Source organism: Gambusia affinis, linkage group LG20, assembly GCF_019740435.1.
Source record: "Gambusia affinis linkage group LG20, SWU_Gaff_1.0, whole genome shotgun sequence".
In the NCBI taxonomy this organism is placed as follows: Eukaryota; Metazoa; Chordata; class Actinopteri; order Cyprinodontiformes; family Poeciliidae; genus Gambusia; species Gambusia affinis.
Genome location: NC_057887.1, coordinates 20,570,308 through 20,588,338, shown reverse-complemented (window position 1 = coordinate 20,588,338; position 18,031 = coordinate 20,570,308). Strand labels below are relative to the sequence as shown.

At 38.4% G+C, this 18,031-nt stretch overlaps 1 protein-coding gene across 3 annotated transcripts; it reads left to right on the top strand.

Annotated features, from left to right (window-relative positions):
• The first annotated feature begins 620 nt into the window (after positions 1-620).
• On the top strand, positions 621-17,933 carry LOC122823531 (tectonic-3-like). Of its 3 annotated transcripts, none has more exons than XM_044103241.1 (14): positions 621-1,151; positions 2,179-2,293; positions 2,374-2,471; positions 3,203-3,315; positions 3,395-3,503; positions 3,836-3,948; positions 4,256-4,297; positions 4,396-4,470; positions 4,542-4,661; positions 5,389-5,490; positions 5,579-5,682; positions 6,679-6,826; positions 17,081-17,215; positions 17,588-17,933. In XM_044103241.1, the coding sequence occupies exons 1-14, from the start codon at positions 908-910 to the stop codon at positions 17,840-17,842; spliced, it is 1,773 nt and encodes a 590-aa protein (XP_043959176.1). In that variant the 5' UTR covers positions 621-907; the 3' UTR covers positions 17,843-17,933. The 3 variants fall into 3 exon arrangements, with proteins under 3 accessions (XP_043959176.1, XP_043959178.1, XP_043959177.1); XM_044103243.1 differs by having other exon boundaries at positions 675-1,151; positions 3,206-3,315; XM_044103242.1 differs by having other exon boundaries at positions 675-1,151; positions 5,392-5,490.
• The last annotated feature ends 98 nt before the right edge of the window (positions 17,934-18,031 follow it).

Here is an 18,031-nt window from a genome sequence, read left to right as displayed (position 1 = left end):
TTAAATCGGTGCTCGAGGGTTGTAGTTCTTTAAGGGCAGTTAAGATTTGAATGGCTTTAACATTTGAGCTGATTTTTAAAGATTCTATATAGATATTAATAGAAGATAATAAGATCTGGAAATTAGGCTTTTGTTGTAAACATTTGGAGGTATGAATATGATATTTACCATAAATAATAAAAAAGTTAACAAGATATAAAAATTCTTTTTTGACTAGTACACATTTCTCTATCCCAAACAAAATATCCTTATCTGTTAAAGTAATATTGAGCTTTTTTTGATGAAAAAAAATTGACATATCTCTCCAGAATATTTTGGTGTAATTACAATCCCAAAAAAGATGAACAAGCTTTTCTTCATTATTTTTACAAAAAGTACACATAGGGTCCAAATTCCATTTATATCTTTGAATCAAAAAGGCTTTAACGGGATAAACATTATGAATAATTTTATAAGAAATTTCTCTAACTTTATTGTTTATTAAGTATTTTTTTGGGAGTAACCAAGTCCACTTCCAATTTATACTTTCAAAAATGCTGGACCAATAAGATATACAAGCCGGTGAAAAAACAACATCTCGTAATAGAATATTTCTTAACATTTTGTTGGTTGTTTTCTTCAAATGTAATGTGTTTATTCGTGTTTTACGGTAGCGGTTACGTAAAACGGAAGTTGGGACGACAACTTCCTTGGTGACAAGCAGCTTGCTTGGAGATGGCTGGTTAGCATGTAGCTAATTGTTACTTCGGAAGATATTTTCTGAAATTTCTCAATTACTAATAAACAGAGTCCATGTTTGGCGTTATGGGTGTAGTGGAAACTAAACTGTGAAACTAACATTGTTTTTACAGCTGATTTAACTATTTAGCTCCGGATCCGTTCACCGAACCATGTCTCCGCTAGCCAAATGATTATTAGCCGTTTGAATTCACTTCCCGTCCTCCTCCTGTATGGACACTTGGCTCTTTCAGCCACAGATTCTGACTTTACCATCTCCAGCCAAACAAATGGAGGCCCTTTCGGTTCACCCACCCCGGCTCCGGGAGTTTCGGGGGCCACAGAGGAAGGCACTCTTTATCCCACTTTGGGCACAGAAACTCCGTCTCCAACCACCGACCAAACTCGGATGTCAACACAGGGTGACCCACAGAGTAAGCAGAACAGTTTAGCAGGGATAGTAATTGCTGGTTTGACAGTTCAAGTATGTTTAACATTTTCTATAAATATTTATACTTTTAATATCTTTTTTTGCCCCATTTTATTTATTGGGTATTTATTTGAAGGCGTGTGCAAAAGACTGACATGAAACTGTCATAAAAATGAAGGACTCTTCATAAAGGTTTGACTGTAGTCATGAAGTGTCATTCGGTAAATAATAACACTTTTAATGCAAAGTTGACACTTTTAATGGACTGTAAATGTAGATTTTAATACAACTTTGCTTTTAAAATGTAATTATTTACAGAATAATACAAAGTTGACACTTTTAATGCATCTTTTAGTGCAACCTTGCATTAAAATGTCATTATTTACCCAATGACACTTCATGACATCAGTCATAAACATTTATGAAGACTGCTTCATGTTCATGACAGGTGTTATGTTGTGTTTATGACAGTGTCATGTCAGTTTTATGCACAACCCTTCAAATAAAGTGTAACTGTTAATTGCATTACATAAAAGAAAGCTAGAGGAATGTATGTGTAAAGTCATTAATGTTTGAAGTCATTTCAGATTTAATATTAAATACCAAGACATCAAATCTCCCCCAAAAATGCAAGATTTAGTTGTTTTAGTAATATTTATAATAATTTTATGCCTTTCTGTTCCCATTTATCTTTACTGTTTAGGTTATAATAATAATTTTTTTAAAACAAAGCAATTTTTCCAAAAGGGAAATTAAGTGTTGCAACTGCTGTGGGCAGGAAGAACCTCCAGAAGCAGTCAGTCTTGCAGTGACTGAAGGAGCCTCTGACTGAACACAGTTCATCACAGGCCACCATAAATGAAAAACAACCATTCACACACACCTTAGGATGTGTTAGAGAGACAAATTAACAGTCAAGTGTCTGGATTGTGGTTCACCAATAATCACTTCTTTCTTCATTGTTAAAAAAGTCTTGTATTTCATTTTGACAGCGAATCCCGTGACTAACACTCATCTTTTTGTTTTTGCAGTTTGTCTCTGTGATCTAACTCCTGATTTCTGCGACATCGGCTGCTGCTGTGACACAGCTGATTGTGATGTTGCCAACCTATCCACCATCTTCACCGGCTGTCCAAAAGAAGACGTGTAGGTTCTCCACACATTCCCTCCCTGTGTGTTACATAAATGCTTCAGTGGTTTTTAAAAAATCAGCTTTTTTGATGCAGGAAACAAGTTTGCATCGAAAAATGGCTGATGTTCAGAGCCAACGTGGATTCATCACTCGTCACGGTGACGGACACATTGTTTTGTGTTCAGGCAGAAGGTAAATGGATTAAGTGATTACGGCTGCAAGTAACGATTATTTGTGTCATCGATTATTCCATTGAGTATTTTTTGAAGATTAATCGGATAAAAAATACTGGAATATTTTGCAGATTTTTCTTTTTACCATTTAAGCTTATTTCATAAAATATTAGAAATGCATTAAAAATACACAAATAGTTACATTTATTTTTAAGTTAGAATGTAAATACGTTATTGTTCAAAATGCAAAACAGCTCAGGTCTTGATTTAAAATCAATAGAGTGCAAGGTTTATCAATTTTTGGATAAACTGATAGTTAATTGAGAAGGAAGAGGTGATTAATATGAGATTTTTTTCTTTTTACAGAATTTGAACCAGGTGAAGCTAAAACTAGGACTTGAGAAGTTCTGGATAGAACATATTTATAGACAAAGTTGTTTTTTTTTCTTAAATGCAAAGTGTATGCATATTTTGTACAGTTTGGACTTAATTGCTGCTCTGAATATGTTGTTCTTTCAAAAAGTTGCTTTTTTGCGTCTGGATACTCAAATTTAACGATTCAATAATTACTAAATTGTTGATAATTACAATAATCAACAATTATTGTTGATTATTGTTATAATCAACAATGATCTATTGTTGATTATTTCAACAATAGATTAATCACAATTAATCTGATTGATAGTTTCAGCCCTGTAAGAGATGAAGATGTTAACCTGAATTGCTGTTTAAAATGTTTCCATCTTGCAGCAGCAGAGCCGCCGTCTCTTCCTGCTGTGACTCGGTATCCATCGTCAGGTGATGTCTACCATTTCTCACCTCGAGAATATCCGATCCCAGAATACAGGAGACATTTTCACCAGGTAAATACCGCTATTACACAAAGGGAATACAGAGGATGTGTTTTCTCTTCCTTTTTTGATAGAGAAAATGTTTTTCTAGGTTGATGATCTTATCCAGACGTTTTGGTACAACTTCTCAGTGCAAGGCCTCCTCCATCAGCCGGCTCCGGGTGCCGCTTCTTCCTTCTGCTTCAACCGTAACCCTGCCAGTAGGTTCACACCACATGAAAACTTAAACTGCTGAGTCACACAGTGAACCAGACTTTCCCCACGTAGATTCAGAGGGAAACCTGCCAGGTAGCGTTTTATGTTTGGAGTTTAATTAACTTTGACAAAGAAACAAATATTACCAAACTTAGTATTTTATCAAAGGACGTCTTTTGTTAAACATGTTGGTTTCTGTGCGTCAACAAATTAAAGATCACCAGATTTGAAAAATGCACTTTTTGTTTCTTTTTATTTGCAAACTTACCTAAAAAATTAATATCTTAAAGCAGAGGTTTCTGTGTTTGTTACTGTTTTTTGTGCTTGTTTTCTTCAGAGTTTTTGAGATCTACGTCGCTGTCTTGCACCCGGATGGTGACCTCTCAGTCCTGCACCACCGATCCGGATCTCAGCTCCAGCTCTTACTATTTTAACATGAGTCTCGTAACGGTCAGCAAGTCCAGATGAACTCTTTTAAAAATATACACACCTTAGCTGGGCGATATGGCGTAAAAATAAAATTTAAGAGTTTGACCTGAATTTAAAATTCAAATAAATAGAAGCTGTAAATCAAAATGGCGGCCCTGTCTGCCTTGACATCGATCTGAACTTTGGAAACTGAAGAAATCTATTGGTGGAAAAAAAATCCAGGTTTCCAAAAATTTTGAATAATAAATAAAATTAGTTTATCACCAAGCCTTCATACATACTCCATGTTCTCTTGCATCAGACTGATGCCTGTGTTTTATTGTTACAGGTTCCAACAACTGACACCATAAAACTAACATCGGATCTTTTGGTAAAGAAACACCTGACAGTTTCAGAACCTTTTGTTGTTGTTTTATGATTTTGTGTAAACAAAGATGGCAGTACATCAATAAAGCTGTTTATCTTCAGGTCCCTGTTACTCCGCTGTCTGACTGGCCTGCACCTGTCAAACAAAACGGCTTTTGTTTAAATGTTGTGAAAACGGTGAGGAGGCGCATAAATGTGCTTTTAATCCGTATTGAAGCTTCAAACTCAGCTGTGCTTGTTTCCTGCAGGTAGAGTTTTTGGTTTACTACACACCCAGAGGGGAGCTGACGAACGCATCCATCAACTTCACCCTGACTGACGTCCCTCTTCAGCAGCTCGTGCTCCAGACTCACTCTGTAGAATTTCATGTAAATTTTTAATCTACGTCTCTATTAATCTTAAAGTTCAGCTAATTGGAATTAAGAAAATAAATGTGCTTAATGGGAAAAACTTATGTTTTTTGATAAAAGGTTTTTGTGCCAGGGTCAGGTGGTTTTTCTGTCGTATCCATTCTTTCACGTCACAGGAGTCATGTGATCAACGTTACTAGACATAGTAAAGAGTAGACCCTGCATTGCCTGCTGGAGAGCAGGAAATATGGCGGCCATCTTGGAGCGGTCGTCCGTCTTACTTGGCTAAACCAAAACAGCAGAAGAAGCCTCGGCACTGCGGAATATTTTTATTCAAATCCACTAACTTTTGACTATTATGATGGAAATATTACAGTTTATATTTTGTGATTAGAATGTTTCTGTACTGTATTTACGTCCACCGGCGAAATTCTAGGTAATATTGTTTATAGTGTTTGGTGCAATACAGAAAACAACAAAAACAAACCACTCTCCTCCTACTACTTCCTGTCATCTTCTTCAACATTTTCGCCCGTGGTAACGTCATGGTGTTGATCACGTGGCTAGTATGTCGCGAAAGAAGTGTTTCCATTGCATTTTTGCGAAACTTTTCATCGAAAAGCATGGGTTCTTTTCTAAATTACAATGTTTCCACTAAGTGCATTTATTTTCATTATTTCAGTTCTTGGATATTTTCTGGTTTCTGGAAACGCAGCTTATGGTGTCTGTTATGATGCTGTTGCAGCAGGACACACCCAGGCCCCCTCCTGAGAAACCAAAACTACCTGCAGTTGGACTGAGAGCGGGATCTGCCGTCATGGCGCTTATTAACGGAGAAATGCAGACGGTATCCTAGACAACAAAGTAACTGCTGTGTGTCAGAAGTTTGATTATTATCAGCATAAATGCATCTTTCTTCCTTGATGGTGGATTAGTTGAAGTCACTTGGAGTTTCAGAAGCTGGCAGGTGTTCCTCTGATCCCAGCAGGCTATCGCCCGTCCTCTTCACACACAACACCATCAATGGCTGCACATTCAGGTGAGCAGACATCAGGTTCAGTATAAAATTAATATATTTTTGTGACCCACTGGTGCATTTTGTTGCAGTAAACTTTGGATTAAATATAGACTATATTTGTTTCTCTTTTTGAACATATTTAGGGTTAGGGTACTCAAAAAAATGGAGTACAGTTTTTTTGTACAGTCTTGGCCTAATTACTGCAGTGATTATGTGTTTTTCTTCAGAAAATCATCTTTTTTTAACCAGTCTGTGTACTTTAGTACACAATTAATCAATTACTAAATTAGTTGACGAGTATTTCAATAATCAATTCATTATGATTGATTCAATTAATCGCTTCAGCCCTAGTTGCACTGACTGTGATGTTTCCCTTTATGCTGATGATATTTTACTTTTCATTTCAAATCCCCAAATTTCTTTACCATCTGATTAAAACCATGTTGGTTGATTAATTGCAGTCTAGCAGACACCAATTTATTCTAATTCTAACCCACTTTATTTAATCACTTACTAAATTAGTTAATTATTTCAATAATCGATTCATCACAATTAATTTAATTAATCGTTTCAGCCATAGTTACATTTTATGCTGATGATATTTTACTTTTCATTTGAAAACCCCAAATTAATTTTTCTTTAAACAAAATATGCCACTTGAAGTAATATAGTTTATATTGACTACTTTGTTTATTTTCTTGTTTAAAAAGTAAAAAAGATAAAATAAAATAATTGAATTGTTTATTTCCATCTTTTCATGTATTTTTAGTATTGTATATAAAAAACTTTAGTGGTTAATTTAGAAAAATCTGCAGAATCCATAATTTTTTATATTCAATTAATCATCAAAATATTTGATTCATTGATTACCAATATAATCATTAGTTGTAGCCTAGCAGGCACCAATTTGTCCTCGTTCAAACCTTATATGTGAAATAGTTTTGTAGGGACAAAACACCAGTTTTAAACAAACTAAAACCCTAAAAAGTATTTTATTTCCTCCCCTATGCCATCTAGTTCTGAAACTCAGAATTGCACTGAGCTGCGTTCACAGATTTATGAGATCTTCCGAGGATCCACTGCTCCAGATGAGATCGCCATGAACTCGGGCCTCCAACCGAACTGGACGAGAGTCCTGATACAGGACTGTCAGATCGATCCGCAGGTACGCCGAAATTTTCTTATTTAGAACATTTCTAAGATTAATTTAAAAATGTCTTAAATTTGGCAGAAATGTACTGTTTTTTTGTTGTTGTTTTTTTTGTCTAAAATGGCCCTAATATGACATTGTAGAAAACACTGTAAAACATTTACTTTTCGGATCATTTTATCTGTTTGTCTTTTCTAAGAAAATAATTTTGAAAAAACGTCAGCCTCTTGACAAAGCTGAAAGTCAAAACGCGTCAGTCTTGTAGATGAAGCTGGAGCAAAATGTGCTCAAGTAAACTGGGTTGGGAAAGAAATCTATGCCACACGTTTTAGATTGTTCATAAATTAAAAATAAAGAATTGTGTATCACTTTCCTTCTACTTCCCTGTCACTACCTACTTTCTGTTGTTCGGTCTTATACAGTGCTTTTAAATAAAAAGTTTTCACCCCCTTGAAGGATTTACCCTTTATATTGCTTTAACAAATCAATTATAAATAAAAAAATTGGGCTTTTTTTTTAACTAAAAAAATGACAAAATAACATCTTTAACGTCAAAATTAAATCTAATTTCTATTAAATAACAAGGGTTAAATTATGTATGGCTGAATAAGTATCCACCTCCCTTATGTCAGTATTTAAATACTTATCTAGTCGTTGCATCCCTAGAGGGGTTGTGAAGGTACTGCATAGGGTACTTTGAAGACATTTTTTATTCATTCAAAGTTATGTTTTAAAATACACCTTCACATGCATCCTGACGTAACAAATTGATAGAAGGAGGTGTGAAATAATGTATTACAGTCAGAAACTAGAAAATTTCTGAAGACATTTAAACGGGGCCTGCCAAAGGGCGCCCGTCAGTCTGTACCCGTCGGTTTGGACCCGGCGTTCCGACACTGAAAGTTAGCATCGACGCCATAGAAAACTGCAGCGCGATCGACAGCATGAGGAGAATCACGAGAACGTCGACTGACACGGACTTGCACCATTCAGCGTGTTAAAATGAGCGTATAAGCTAAAATTAGCCAAAATGCTAATGTTAGCATAAATGCTGTCAGTAGCTTGTGAGGCATCACCAGCATGTTGTCTGTAATTCACTTACTCCATTCAGTATACTAAACATGACTAATCAGTCAGAAAAACAGGTAATAGCTTATTTAAGCTAAAAGGCTAATGCTAATGAACTGCCTAAGCTTTGCTAAATAGTAGTCAATAGTGTGTGGAAAGTCACAAGCATCTTCACTAACATGGATTTGCACCATTCAGTATGATAAAGTAAGTGTATCAGCTAAAAATAGCCAAAATGCTAATGTTAGCATGAATGCTGTCAGTAGCATGTTGTCTGTACTTTACTTACTCCTTTCAGCAAACTAAACATGGCTAGTAAGTCAGAAATATAGCTAATAGCTTATTTAGGCTAACAGGCTAATGCTAGCGAACTGCCTAAGCTTCGTTAAATAGTAGTCAATAGTGCAGGGGTCACCAACACGGGGCCCGCGGGCCCCCGGTCGCCCGAGGGGACCTTGTCCGTCATCCGCGGAGCAAGTTCTAAAAATAGCCATTGTCATTAGGGAGCACTGCCAAAGAAATTATTTAATTTAATGTTTTTACATTGAAGTAATAACATTTGTTTATATTTAGAGTTTGAAAAAAGGAAATGATTAAGACGTTTAAAATAAATTGCTTTATGGCTAAAACTCTTTTCTATGGTTGAAGTTCAGAACTGCGCAGACGGCAGCAGCTCCTGCAGCTGTACGGCTGCACACACTCTGTCTACCTTAAGATTTACCTTGAAGTAAAAAAAGAAAAGAAAAATTTCTGAAATTTTTATTATCGAACCTTCTTTACAATTAACAAAATTATGTAGAAAAAAAAGATCTTATGTCTCAAAACATCTTGTAGTAGCACATATCTGAGTCTGTGGGGGTGAGCAGCCGAAGCTTAAATCTTATTGGTCAGTTTGCTTTTGTTTATTTGCTGGCTTGGCGCTTTTTCTGTAAGCTAAAAATGAATGACAGGAGTTTGAACCTCCCGTAGTTCTAAGAGTGTCGTTTTTTTCGACATCTGCTGGTGTCAGCCAACAGGTGAACCGTCAGCTTCAAGTTCGCAAAACCACAAAAAAATCTAATAAACCCCCAGAACCCCGCACTGTAAAAAGCTCAGGTGGGATTTTAGGACTACGGGAGATTAAAACTTCACTCATCATTTTCAGCTCACAGAAAAAGCAAACTGACCAATTAGATTTAGGCTTTGGCTGCCCTTTGACCCCCACAGACTCACAATGATGTGCTACATACAAGATGTTCTGGCACAAAAGAACTTTTTAATTTCTCCACAATTTTGTTAATAGTAAAGAGGGTTGGATGATAAAAAACACAATAACTTATCTTTTTTTATTTTATTTTATTTTATTTTATTTTATTTTATTTTATTTTATTTTATTTTATTTTATTTTTATTATTTTATTATAAGGAAAATCTCACAGTTTGTTCAGCTGTTCAGCTGCAACAATCCAGACTCTCAGTCACTTGTGGGAAATTTAGAATCAGACAGAAAATCTCCAAAAGGGAATCAAACTTAAAACTCTGAACTAAGAACTTCTGATCACATTATAGTAATTAACCATTTCTGCCATGGTAAATTATTACTGATAAATATTGTCAGTAGTCCCTAACATTAATATGTTCAGGCAGCATGTAATCATATTTATGTATTATTGTTAAAAAGGCTGAGCCAAGAATATTTATCTCTGTATCAAACCACCAGCCCTTCGTGTTGCTCTGGACCCGTGAAGCAGCTCCCAGTCTGAAAAACGTCGGTGACCCCTTACCTAAAGTTTATACAACATTATCAAAATCAAAACAGAAGAATTTTTCTAAAACAAATCTATGCAGCAGAGTCTGCAAAAAACAAGGTTTAATCAGTCCGACCCAACTTTCAACAAGATTTAGAAATCAATAGTTATAGTTTTTATCTTTTACTTTTTCATGTTGTTGTAAATAAATAACCCAAAAAAAAATCAACAAATCCCCTCATTTTTTCTGAGTTTATCAAAATTTTTTCTCAAAATTGGCCAAAAACATTTGGTGACCGCTGTCTCAGCCTCACTTGATGTCAAGTTACAGTGCATGACCGATTAGTAATTAATAAAAGATCACATTTAACATAATTTATTAGATCAAATATCGTAAAAATTCCTTACAAATATTTCTAAATTAGCATCACAAAATCTGTGATGATTGCAGAAAACCACAAAAACAATCCTGGATGGACTGATTAGTGTGAAAAGATGTTCAATATTATGTTATTTTAAGAATATTTATTGATATTTTAACAGCTGGATTGTTTTTTATCAGTACGATCTGGAGCAACAACCTGAACATTCAGGTTTTTGATTTGCCCATGGAAATGAGTTTGATGCCCTGATATCTGGGATAAAAACAAGAGAATCCTGGACTATTTTGAATGTAAACAAGAATAAAGAGTGAGATATTTGGAGGAGGAATGATGTCACACCACCAGCAATGGAAGACTCTGTGATGTCACTGTCACAGGCTGTGATGTCATCAACTGCAGAATTGTATGCAACACAATTCTGCATATTTTTCATTGAGGGAGAAACTGACCAGAACTGGATCAGGCGTTCACCTTTCAGATTGAATTAGAAAATGTCTCATCATTCACGAGATTCAACAGTGGATCGATGGGATCCCACTGGAGGAAACGGAGGCCAGCAAAACCCCAGCGACTCAACTACCTCCTGGAAATGGAGAGAGCTGGAAGGGACCAAAAACTGTCCCACCTGGAGGCAGAGAAAAGGAAACTCCAGTTAAAGAAACAGAAAGATCTCAAGGAAACTTTCATCAACCAGGCCAAGAGGCAAGAGGGAACTAGAGAGAATAGAAGTTCAGTGACAAGCAGTCAGCAGGCAGCTGAAAGGAGTTGAAGGTGGCCCACCTCCTCAGCCGGGAAGCTTTGTAGCTGAAATTCAGGCTGAGAGAAAGAAAAGCGCAAGAACAACTGAACAGTGGAGGACAAGATGGTTCTGGACAATCTGACAGCATGAATATACCATGCTCTGCTGAGGAAGGAGGAAGAGACACAAAAGATTAATGTTTCTGGAAATGTCCCTAAAGATCGAGTTCCTGCAAAACAGCGAGCAACTTCTGCAAGAAGAACTGACTCAGCTCAGATGTTCATACAATGAACTGAACTGTCGATATGAAAACGACGTTTCTGAACTGAAGCAAGACGCTGAAAGATATCAGGAGGAGCTGAGACAGGAGAAACACGCCAACATTAAAAGAGAGAAGGAGAATCTGCAGCTCATCAACAATCTGAGAGCCTCAGAAGAAATCACCATCCGACAGAAGAGGGAGAAACAGCTGCTCCAAGAACTGGATCAGGTTCACCTTTCAAACCAGGAGCTAAAATGTAGATTTGAACAAGACATCATGGACATACAACAACAGATGAAGGAGGAGAGAAAAGATCACATGGAGAAAATGGAGGAGGACAAAGTGATTCTGGACACCATGAGAGCAGAGAAGGAGGAGCTCCTCCAGAAAATATCAGAAGAAATTACAATCAAGCAAACGATGAAATGGATCAGATTCATGTTTTCTACCAGGAGCTACAATGTAGATACAAAAAAGACCTTATGGATTTACAGCAGGAGGTCGAAACTTACAAGCAGCAGATCGAGCAGGAAAGAAAAGCTCACCTGGAGAGAACAGTGGAGGACAAGATGGTTCTGGACAATCTGACAGCTGAATATACCATCCTCCAGGAAAACAAGATAACAGAAATCAAATTCCTGCAGGACAAAGAAAGGAGCATCCAGGCTGAGCTGGAGGAGGTAAACGGTTTGTACCAAGAGCTGAACTGTCGGTACGAAACCGAATTAACGGCATTAAAACATCAGGCAGATCAATACAAGGAGGAGATCAGACGTGTCAAAAATGATCTAGAAACAGCAAGAAATGATTTACTGCTGGCTGACAGTCTGAGAGCTCAGGAAGAAAATTTCCACCTGAAACATCTCACAGTTTCCCAAGAGACGGAGAAAGACCATCAGAACCAAGAGGACCCGGTCAAAGTGTCGAGTCCAGAGGTTTCTTCTGAGGAGGAACTCTCAGGAGAACCTTCATCTGGTTGTTCCACCCATCCAGAAACCTCAGAAGAGACCAAGGTCTCTGGAGAAACTGTCCAGGAGAATTTGGACCAACAAAACCTCCGGGACCAACAAAGTTCAGATTTATTGTTAAACTGGTCAGATTAACTGGTCAGTTTTATTGTTGAACTGGTCAGATTAACTGAATTAGCCAAACGTCACGTTTTGCCCTTTTCCCTTCACTGGTTTAGAGCAACAACACTGGGCTCAATATTTATAGCAACGTATTGATTTAAGAGTTAAAATTTCTTCTTTTAATAATAATGATTTCTGTTTATTTTCACTGTACTTTGTGCTTTTAATGGTTTGACCTTTAGTTGACCTTTTCTATTCACTTTTTATATTAAATTGCACTGAATTGTAGCTCATTAAACTGTTTAAATCTGTATTTTAAAAAGATTATAAAAAGGATCATGCAGTGGCTGTTTTAGTGTGACTGTGGCTCAGCGGGTAGACTGGTCGTCTTGTGACCAGAAGGTTGCAAGTTCGATTCCAGCTTCCTCAGCCACATGTTGAGCTGCCCCAGGGCGGGGCACTTAGTGACAAGTTGCCCCCCGACCTGCATGTGTGTGAATGTGACTGTAGTGTGAAGCTCTTTGAGTGTCAACATGACCAGCAAGGATCAACACAAGCTCATTAAACTGTTTAAACCTGTATTTTAAAAAGATTATAAAAAGGATCATGCAGTGGCTGTTTTAGTGTGACTGTGGCTCAGCGGGTAGACTGGTCGTCTTGTGACCAGAAGGTTGCAAGTTCGATTCCAGCTTCCTCAGCCACATGTTGAGCTGCCCCAGGGCGGGGCACTTAGTGACAAGTTGCCCCCCGACCTGCATGTGTGTGAATGTGACTGTAGTGTGAAGCTCTTTGAGTGTCAACATGACCAGCAAGGATCAACACAAGTTCAGTTCATTCTCCTGTTTTTATTTGATAAATCCTGTTTATGTTTTTATACCAAACATTAAAAGCTGATTTAACAGGTTTGGATTTCTTCAGGTTCCAGGATGTTAATTGAAGATTAGTTTAATCTAATCATAATTTAATACTCTGGACCATGAAGAAGCTCAAACTTGTTTTATCTGGTTTGTTTGTTATAAGAAAAAAACGTTTTTATCAAAAATAACAGTTACTGTGAGATCTTTATGTTAGTCTTTATTTATAAATACAGATTCAAGATAATATAAGAAACTTAACAAAAAAGTGCAATTTAACATGAAAAACTGTAGAAAAGGTAAAAAGAAGAAGAATCTATGAAAGCATGAAAACAGACAATTTAATCAGAAATCGATTCTTAAATCAATACTTTGTAATAAATATAAAGATTTTGTGTTGTTGAGCTTAGTGTTGTCTGCTTGTATAAAAGAGAAGGAAAAGGGGCTAAGAAACGCCTAATTCAGTTATTTTTTAAACAGATTTATAGTAAAACTGTAAATGATGTTTTATTTAGGACGTTACTTCTTGGTTTTGTTTGTCAACCTGGGTTCAATTCCCAGTCCTGGGGAATCGGCTGCATGTCGTTTCCTTCTCTCTCCTCCCAACTTCCTGTTCAGCCTGTTAAATAACGGCCTAAAAAACTTTATTAGAGCCTAAAAATCTTTAAAAAACTGAAAAGATTCATTTCACCTCCCAACTGGACCAAAGGTCAGAATCTGTTTCCTGATCTTAAAAAACAACTTTCTTCCTCTCTCTCATTTTCTCTCTTTCTTACATAATTAACAGGTTACTTCATACACACACACGCACACACACACACACCCACTCACCCACCCACACACACACACACACACACACACACACACACCCTCCATGGGCTGCCACCTTATCGTGGTGGGGGGGTTTGAGTGTCCCAGTGATCCTAGGAGTCTTGCTGTGGGGGCTTCATGCCTCCCAGTGCAGACGGGTCCAAGGTGAGGAACCAGACCAAGTGCAGCCCAAAGATCCTTATGATGAAAACGACCATTGGAAACAGTGGTTCTGCTGGCCCCTACCTGAGGCCCCACCCTGGAGCCAGGCCTGGTTCTGGAGCCAGTCTCCTTGAAAGGGGTTGGATGTTCTCCCACCCTGGAGTTGCCCCTTGTGAGAGGCGCTGGGCAGGAGTGGGCTGACTTGTTGCCCCCAGTCTTGGTGCCTGAATGTTGGGGTGAACAAGAGGAGCCTCTCCCTCTACCGACGGGTTTGGGTCGGGTTCTGACTGTTTACCCAGCCTTTTTACGTCCTTGGAGGGGGTACTGGAGAGTGCCCCCTCCAGGGAACTGCCTTGTTATACTGAGGGGTTTTCTCTGCAGGGTCTCTGGGCTCCTTAGAGAAAAGGTGAGAAGCCCAGAGATCCAGGAGTCGTTGATGTTGATACATTTATCCAGGGTTTCCCCCAGCGCATTATAAATCCCCTGACCTCCTACATGGAGGTAAGAGTCCAGATTAAACCTCCTACATGGAGGCAGGAGTCCAGATTAAACCTCCTACATGGAGGCAGGAGTCCAGATTAAACCCACCGTGTTGCTCTGCTGTGCAGCTCCATGTGAACTGCAGGTATAACATGTAGTTGTGCTTGAAGAGGAGCGTTGAGTGAGCGGTGAGAAGGATTTCTCTTTGTGAACCAAGAATTATGTGGCATTTCCATCTGGACACGCTGCCCAGCGTGGCTCTGTGTCTGCACTGTAAAACAGGGTCACCAACACGGGGCCCGCGGGCCCCCGGTGGCCCGAGGGGACCTTGTCAGTTGGAGCGAGTTCTAAAAATAGCCATTGTCATTAGGGAGCACTGCCAAATAAACTATTTAATTTAATCTTTTTACATTGAAGTAATAACATTTGTTTATATCTAGAGTTTGAAAAAAGGAAATGATAAAAACTTTGAAAATAAATTGCTTTATGTGTAAAACTCTTTCCTACAATTAAAGTTCAGAACTGCGCAGACGCCTGCAGGATTTTATCGGAGGGCAGCAGCGCCTGCAGCTGTACGGCTGTACAGACTCTGTGAACCTTGAGATCTTCCTTTAAGTAAAAAATTAAAAGAATCATTTCTGGAGTTTTTATTATTTAATCTTCTTTACTATTAACAAAATTATGGAGGAAAAAAAAATCTTTTGTGCCAAAACATCACAACAGCACGAGATGCTACGTACAAGCGTGAGGGTGAGCACCCAGAGCCCAAATCTCATTGGTCACTTTACTTTTGTTTATTTGCTGGCTTGGCGCTTTTTCTGATAAAAATAAATGAAAGGAGTTTGAACCTCTCGTAGTTCTAAGAGCGGTTTGGATCCTGGTGGAGCTTTTTACCGTGTCAGTTCTGGCGGGTTGTTGATTTAGGAGCTTTTTTGATGTTTCCTGAACTGGAGAGCTGATGGGTCACCTGTCGGCTGACATCTGCTGCTCTTCCTTGTGCTAAGACTGTGGATTAAACAATTTAATTTAGCTAAAATAGAGTAGAAATTAAGCAAATATTGTTGCTTCACCTTCTCGTCCTCTGGACCTCTGACACCACCTGAACCTGTGATCAACACGCTCCTCTTTCCGTGAACCACAAGGATATATAGGCTCTGCTTCCATGTCTTTATTATTTAGCATCGGCTGAATAAATAAAACAATGTCCGCTGCTCTTGTGGTTTAGGTTAGTCCTGATTTCTGCGCAGTGGGGAGGTGGTTGTGCTCCTGCAGGTCTGGTGCAGTGACAGTTTTGTGCTACCCTCCGATCAGTCGGACCTTTTTTCAACATCTGCTGGTGTCAGCGAGCGGTGACCCAGCAGATGTTCAGTTTGTGAAACCACAGAAAGGCTAATAAACCTGCGACCCGCCAGAACCGCGCACTGTAAAAACCTCGGGTGGGATCTTAGGACTACAGGAGGTTCAAACTCCACTCATTCATGTTTATCTTACAGAAAAACGCCAAAATGTGAAATAAACAAAAGCAAACTGACCAATCAGATCTGGGCTTTGTGCTCCACCTCATCCCTCACAGACTGAGAAACATTGAGAACGTTGCAGTTCACTGGTTCTCCGTTGAACACAGCTGAACACGTGGTGCTGAAGCGGCTAGCTCACTTAGCTTAGGTCAAAACTTGTCAGGACTACTTGCGTCTAGCTCCTCTGGTCCCGTCCCTCTCGCGGCGACCAAGCTCCTCGAAGTCTCCCGAATTTCCTCCTCCTCCCTACTTCTGTCCAGTTTTTAACTCCTTTGAGTGTTTTCTTCACTTCTTGTCGTCTTACCCTCCGTTCTCTACCGTCACGGTTCTGCTGTCCTTCTTCCTTGTTTGTGTACATACTTTTAAGAAACATTTTCTTTAACTTGCTTTAAGTGTTCTTTAGTTGCCAGACTGTAATAAAATCCAGGAATATTGATTTAAAAAGTGAACATAACTTCCATACAAAGGTGTCTATATACCACAATTGCTTGAGCCTAGGTATGCAAACAATTAATCGACTTACAATTAATTATCAATTAATGGTTTATTAGTAAATTAGTTTCGAACAATTAACCAATAACATCTGTTTAGGCATTCTTCTGTTGTAGTTTGGCCGCCATCCAGCAGAGGGCGCCGCTGGTCATACTTAAGCAGAACCGTTAATGCAGAACGGGAAAATGGCGGCCAAACCAGAACGGGAAAGAGAAACGGTCCTGGCGGAGTCCGCAGTGGGATGGAAAATGCACTTTAATCGGCTCTGTTTAGAAATATAAACACTCGATGAATGGTGGAGCAGCGGTGACTTTGCAACCAGAAATAACTGATTTGCTATGAAGGCGAGAATGTGATGAGTAAAAAAATCAGAGGCCGTAACGCAGAAAAATTGCTAAATGTTATATAAAAATAGACGGTGTTTGTAAGCACGGTTGATTTTGAGAGTTGTCTAAGTTTAATAATGTGAGGAAACCTGAATGATCAAATAGAAGTGCTTTTTTAAAAACTCAACAAACTTCTTGTTATGGAAAGACGTTGGTTGGCCCTCTTGACACTGGCTTTTAAGAAAATGTCCGCTTTCCAATTAATCATTAGTCAATTGAGATCAATCAATCAACTTCAGATGAACTCGGGTGATCTCCATTCCACTCATTGTGAGGCTGCCGTCGTATCACAGTTGTAACATTTTCTCCTCTTTCTACAGGAGTCATGTAAATCTGGCTGCGACCTTCCTGTTTCTTTCTCCATCCAAATTGTTTGGGCTCGTCAGGGATTCATCGAGGTTCCTCAGAACTACATCCTGGGAGCCAAATTTCTCTTCCGCTGTCAAAACGTCCAGGTGCAGAACCTCGCCTGTCCTAAAACTATGATAGCATATTAAGGCCATAGAAGATTAAAAAAGGAGTACATTTCCACCAAAAAGCTAAGAAACATTTAGATATTTCTGAGATAAATCTCAAACTTTCTGAGTTTAGAAAATTTTTAACTTCTGATCTCAGAAAAGTTTCAGAAGTTGAACACTTTCTTTGAAAGTAAGATATTTCCAAAATTCTTACTTTGAAAATTTCTAAGATTTATTAAAAAATTTCTAATTTTTTTGGGCAGAAATGTACTGTTTTTTTCTGTCTACAATGGTCCTAAAATGCCATTGTATGAAACACTGTAAAACATTTACTTTTCAGATCATTTTATCTGCATTTCTTTTCTCTAGTGTCCGTTATCATCTCCTCTCACCCTGACGGCCAAAGCCACGTTCGTAGAAACCACCGTTTACCCAGAAGCCCCCAGAGGGGTTCCTCAGCCTCACTGGAGGTTTCCGTTCGGCTTCTTCACGAGAGGCGCCGCGGAGCTGGACGGCCATCTTGACACGAGCGGCAGCAGCGCTGAGAAGGTCTCATGGAGTTTAATGGCGTTCCCACTGTTGCTGCTATCAGAGTTAGGATTCCTCACGTTACAGAAACTTTGAAATAACATAGAAATGTTTTAATTGTGCAGCTATTTTTCAAAAATAAAACACTATTTTACATAACAAATGCACAGAAGAGGATTAGGGCTAATGGAAAAAAATTCAGGCTTTAATCTCTGAGATTAAAGTCTGAATTCTGACTTTGATCTCAGAATTCTGACTTTAATTTCTGAACTCAGTTTTTTCTCA